At 38.9% G+C, this 6146-nt stretch overlaps 1 protein-coding gene across 3 annotated transcripts in view; it reads right to left on the bottom strand.

Moving 5' to 3' along the window:
* Window positions 1-2149: 2149 nt before the first annotated feature.
* Window positions 2150-6146, bottom strand: part of Nav3 (neuron navigator 3) — a 432474-nt gene continuing 428477 nt past the window's right edge. For all 3 annotated transcript variants that reach the window (XM_012515124.1, XM_004623749.1, XM_023716139.1), the window contains one exon: window positions 2150-4766. In XM_012515124.1, the coding sequence (XP_012370578.1) occupies window positions 4647-4766 (120 nt within the window). In that variant the 3' untranslated portion in view covers window positions 2150-4646. The remainder of the gene's footprint in view (window positions 4767-6146) is intronic.

The raw sequence follows: 6146 nt of genomic DNA, 5'->3' as shown, positions 1-6146 counted from the left end.
ACATTAGTATTTTAACATTTAATAAATGTAAAATTACTTAGCTGTTCATGAACTGTGACTCCACCATCTCCGTAGAGAATATAATGGTCAAGAATTAAACATTCCAATGGTATGAGAATGCTAATTTCATAAAAGCAACCTGAGAAATTTCATTGTCCTCTATGATTCCAGTTTATTTTGTGATACGTTTAATTTTTGGTATATATTTTCTTTGAGAACTCCTGGGCAGTATAGACTTACACAGACAATGCAGAAATCATGTAGAAAAGAGGTCCTATAATTATTTATCCAAATGACTTTTATAGGCTAAAAATTACTGAACTCAGTAGTGCAGTATGTTGCGTATTAGTCATTACTCCCAGCTCCAGCAAAAAGTAAAGCAAAACAGACACAATTGGAATTTCTTTCTCTAATATTTTCTATGCTGAAAGACATAGTAATATTTTTAGTCTATCTTTATAAACATATTTTTAAAAAGTGAAAATCCAAGAGGTGAAATAAAAGTATTTGGATTTCTCCACATTCAAACATAATTTGCTAGACTCATTGCTTCTGTCAGTGTCCGAAAATAGCCTGTAACATTCTTCACAGGACCCTTCATTCGACCTTTGACTAGCCATCCTTACTGTGGAGAAGTAAGAAGTGTATGAGGACGGAGATCCTACTCCCAACTGTAAGTCCTGCAGGACCAGTGTTTGCACCTCAATGTCTCTGAATCCTAAGAAAACTGCCTGGAGTAGATGAGATATATAGTAAACAACTGTTGAATAATATCAGTGGCTAGTCCTTGTGTAGCATTTAAGATGTGACACCTCTCTAACTGCTTTATATATTAGAAAAGTGCAGTAGTTGGACAAAAATCTGAGTAGATACTGGGTGTGTGTGTGTGCGTGTGTGTGTGTGTGTGTGTGTGTGTGTTTATGCATGCTGAGACTGAACCATGGCCTCAAGCATGCTCGGGAAGTACTCCATCATGAAACCACACCACCAGCTCTAAATTTTGGGTTGATGTATTGTTTATTTAAGTAAAATACATTGCGGAAATTTTCTGTATCTTCCAATCTGAGTGAAAGAACAAATATATTAATTATAATTCATTATAGCAGATGGAACCTTTTAACTAATATACTTTTCTATTCTACAGTGGTCCTAATTCTTAAATTTTCTTGATTTTAGAATTTAAAAACTACTTGTATCATGCAAATTGACATTGCAATAGCCACGGTTAAAGAAATGCTGACGCTACTTTGAAAAAAAAATGATTTTTCTTTCTTTATTTTTTGAGACAGGATCTTGCTTTGTAGTCCAGGCTGGTCTTGAGCTCATTATGTAGCATAGGTTGGCTCCTAATTTGAAGCAATTTTTCTGCCTCAGCCTCCTTAGTGTTGGAATTATAGTCATACAGCACCACACCCAGCAAATAATTATAATTTAAAAGGAGTTGTTTTTATTTTTGAAATCCTCTAATAAAAAATAAACTACCACTGAAACAACTAATTTGTGTGAAAATCACCTTTAGAACCAAAGGGTCATAAGAGAAGTTAAGTCAATAAAAATAAAGAAACAGGGCCAGCCAGATAGTTCAGCGGACTAAAGCGTTTGCTTAGGCAGAGCGCAGTGGCTGGGGTTCGATCCCTGGCCTGTCATGCTGGCCCTGTCCCTGGAGCACGCTGAGCTGGTGATAAAGAATGGGCGCGGTGGTACATGCCTGTAACCCCAGTGCTTGGGAGGCTAAGCACAATAGGATCACTATGGAGTCATCCATCTGCAGAGTGAGACCCTTAGACCCTGTACTAAAATACATTAAAAAAAAGAAGCATTTCATGAGCTGGTTTTATTTAGTGAGCATCGATGTTTTGTTTTATATTCTTATTTATTTTATCAACAAGCAGACAGTTGCACTATTCAGAATTTTCTAAAAATATTCACTGAATAAATAACTTTCATATTAAGAGCTATAACTATTTCATTTACCTTATCCGCTTAAATCATTGGAATCCTTCCCATGACGCATATAAAATGTAAATTCACACACATCCCTAATGATGGCATATGAATAGTATAAGTACCATTTTAAAGCTTGTCACATTTTTATGCATAACCATCTGATTTTTCCCCATACACACACACCACACACTTTTGTCAATAAATAATTCCACTTTAATGGTAAAGTAATAATTTAGACAGATACAGGGTGCACATTTGCAAAAAAATATATGCAAGCTGGTTTACAAGCTAGAGGAACAATAAACCAATAGAAAATACATCATCCAGTTGAGTCCATTGACACCAAGTACTTATTGTCAGGGCTTTACAAAGACTACAAAACTTTTCAGATGATTTATTTCACTGTTTCTGCCTATTTACATGATATGTTACATCAAAAATGTACAAAATATAAAATGTATACAGACAAATGCTTCACAAACTAGTTTAAGTTGTAAACTAGGTGGACCTACTGGGATGTATTGCAGGATATTCTGTTTATGCTCATGTCTGGACTGTGTTTCTCAAAATGGCAGGGAAAGATTAGCAGTTTTCTTCGATCACATATTATACAAGGGCAACTAGTCACTTATCCAGCTATACATATTGATGTCGCACAACAGATTTGAACCATGTTTTAGGCTTCAAAGTCAGGGTGATAATTCTATGAGCATATATTCAGTTCAGATTTCCCTCGGGGCAATAGCACCGTGAAAGGACCGATACATTTAGTGACACTCCAAAAACTGCACCGATGTCTCATGGTGCTGTTATTGTTCTAAAGCAACTGACCCACGGGTGGTCACAGAGGGTAGCACCAATGACACGTCCTAGAAGTCACACATTTGCACATGCATAGAACAAGTCTACACCGTGGCCTAGCCCTTGGGTGTTATAAACTGAAATCCTGTGCTCTGTGTGTGGTGGTAGCTTCTCCACTGGCCGATCAGTTTGCATGCACTCTTTTTAAAGCCTGCCACAACGGATGTACTCTCAGACAGTTTCACTTATCCAAAAATGTATTGGCTTCATGTACAGTATCGAAACATGCTCACTCTAGCACTGATAGCTCCTGCATAGTCATAACAACTGGAAATACAGGACAAATACAACAGATAATAACAGTTTTGAGGGTTTGCATTCTGTATTTGTTTGCAACGTACAGGAAATCTCAGCAAGTGAAACACTTCTTAACACCAACAGGATAAAATACAATTTTTGTTTGTGTTTGTTTCAATTTGTGCAAGTTTGAAAAAGTATTATTTACAATACCTACCCAGTAGACTGTGCAAATCTAACCTTCCTTTACAGTATATACGCTTCCTCTTCCACAGTGACTTTACTGCTTCAATGTTCTTTAATGCTGAATTTCTCATGTACAGCAATAGCAATCAAAACAACATGCATCAAAATGAATGAAAAAAAAAAAAAAACCAAAGAACAGGGAAGGAAAGCCAAATAGTTGTGCTCATGCTATATCTAGTGCTTCCAGCCCTGCTGGACCAGAATTCAAAATCTCCCACCTTCTGGAACTCTTCACTTAGAACTTAGAATTTAGCCACATATTTCTGCTCGTAAGTGATGGTCAAAGAGGGTTTCTAGGTTACTGGAATAGTTTGGAGGATAGGCAAAGCAACCTACTCACAAGGCCAAAATACTGATCTTTCTCCTATCCATTTCTTAAAAGAAGAAAAATGAATGATATCGAGATGAAGCTACTGTGTTAACTGGCATTGCTCGGTTCTAAATGAAAAGACAGTGGAAATTACCAATGGTTTAGGATTTAAACCAACTGTTACACTGTTGTAGAAATGTGTTTTAAGGCAGTGAGACAGCACCATAGGAAATGTTCCTTCGTTCACTGAAAAGGCTCAAACAAATAAAGCCCTAAAAAGCCTTTTGTCAGTGTTGACCTAGAATTGGTATAAAACTCTTGTTAAGGAAGTGGGCAGGTGGTTTAAAAAGACCACTGTGGTAAAAACAACCTTATAAAACCTGTGACTCGTACACTGAAAAGTTGGTGGAGCACATCATGAGAATATGGCAGTCGGAATTTCATTGGCACTTCTCCAGGGGGCCACAGCAGCTTTCCTGGTTGTTGCACAACTCTGCTTGTGCTTGTGGAGGACGGGCCTCTTGACTTCATTCTGGAATGGGTGAGTGCACAACACAAACACTACTGGAGCCCTGTGACCAGCACCATGTGGCACAAAGGAGGTTGGACAGATCAGAGGAATGGGCCCTGCCTGGGGAGAAACCCCCGAAGAGGAATCAAAAGAAAGGGACAAAAAGTAAATAATAATAATAAAAAAAAGGTCTGCATTGTAAACTTTTTAAAACCAAGAAAATAAAGTCCAGTTTGGCTATCCCTTGTGCAATCTATTCAGTGGCCCACCACTAGGGTCCTTTCCAGTTAGTTGAGTGATGGAGCCTTCTGTTATTCTGTGGATATAAAAATGCCTAGAAATAAAATAAAGTTAAGCGCCCATTTTGCTTTAGCATCCTGGCAGTTCCCACTTGGTTCTGCTGCCTTCTTGGAGACCACAACTCTGGGTCAGGGCCTTGGACAGGGTGCTTTCATACTGGCAGTGGTGTAGTGAAAATACCTTTCAAAAGAAACCATTTTTAAAAGCATCTTTTCCCCTAGCTGTTTTCACCCTCTAGAGGGTCGATTCAAGAGACGAATCCAAAATGTCTTCATGGTGGCTGGTGCTATCGCTGTCGCAGCTTTGTGTGCCGGAGTAATTGGCTGCTTCTTGAAGTTTCATTAGCATATTCATCTGAAGAAAGAAAGAGAGACATCTCTGTGGGCAGTGATGCGCTGAGGGAGCCTGCCCCAGAATAAACATGGCTTGAGCTCTGTGCAAGAGCAACACATCCTGTCCAAGTAGAACAGGAAAAGCTTTAGGTTTTACTTGTTGCCCCTGGCTTCTTTGCTATTTCTACCCCCCATCACAACACATCATCAAAGTATGACAACTACAGAGGGCTACAAGATAACTCTTTCATTTGGGTTGTGAATGAGTGTCACTGCAGCCGGGAGACTGTTAAGGAAACTGCATCACAGCTGGACATCTGGGTTGGCTGCTGGAACGTACGCCGTGCTTCCCAGCTTTTTGGCTGGGAGAAGCAGAAAGCACTGAACGGCAACTGAAAGTCGCGAGTGTCCATACACGCAGACACACACCCGGGTGCGAGCACAGAGTCCCTCTTGGAGAAGGAGGGGATGGAGTGGAAAGAAGCCAGCTGCTGCCCACAAGCCACCATCTGCTGCTTAGGAGCTGACCTCGAGAGGAGGTGACTGAATGAAGTGCACTGGGAGCATTTGCAGAGGCAGAAGGAAAGAATCACTGTCAAGTTTTTGTTGTTGAATTTCTGGCTGAGCTATGATTGATCTATCATGGAAAACAAAAACCACCTTCTGGAACAGCAGCGGCTGTCTCAAGTTTCCCAGCTTTCCAGGAGATGGGTAATGTTTGTTCTAGTAAAAGAGACATATGCACAAAAGCACTAGGGGACAAGGGAGCTCTTCAGTGGGTTATGAAATAAAAGGCAGTCACGTTGCTTGGATTTTGATAGATCTGCAGCTACACTGCTCATGATAGAAGCTTTAAAAAAGATTGTTTCAAAGCAGTTGTGGACAAAATGATCACTCAACAATTTTAAAAATCACAGAAACACAGATGAGTATCTTTGTGTGGGCAGTATATTTGTTTTGTTTTAAAGGGTTCCTACATATCATAATAGACTTCATATTGCATAATGCATATAAGCATTATTTTACATAGTAATCAAAGTTGTTCTTTTTCCCTAGAAAAATAAAAGGAAAAATCTAAAGCAAGATTCCTTGGTCATAAATTAAGATGTGTATTTGCATGCTGAGTGTAAATTCAGTGTTTAATAAATGCCTGTAAAGGAAGGAAACATAATAATCAATTTTAGCAAGAATCTCTTTCTGAAGGCCACAGTTACAGAATATTTTGAAGTCATTTAATAGGCCACAGGACAATATTTTCAACATAATTTTCAGTACAAATCTAAATGTAACAAATCAGCTACTTGAAAATAGAAAATGAAAATAGTTCATGATAACCTGTCAGTAAATCGAAAAGCAGTTTCTGTCTCTCTGTCTCCCTCCCCCTCTTCTGCCCCTCCCTCTC

This window comes from Octodon degus, unplaced genomic scaffold (genome assembly GCF_000260255.1).
Source record: "Octodon degus isolate 3935 unplaced genomic scaffold, OctDeg1.0 scaffold00004, whole genome shotgun sequence".
Taxonomy (NCBI): Eukaryota; Metazoa; Chordata; class Mammalia; order Rodentia; family Octodontidae; genus Octodon; species Octodon degus.
The sequence above is the reverse complement of the archived record's forward strand: the minus strand, read 5'-3'. Positions and strand labels throughout refer to the sequence as shown.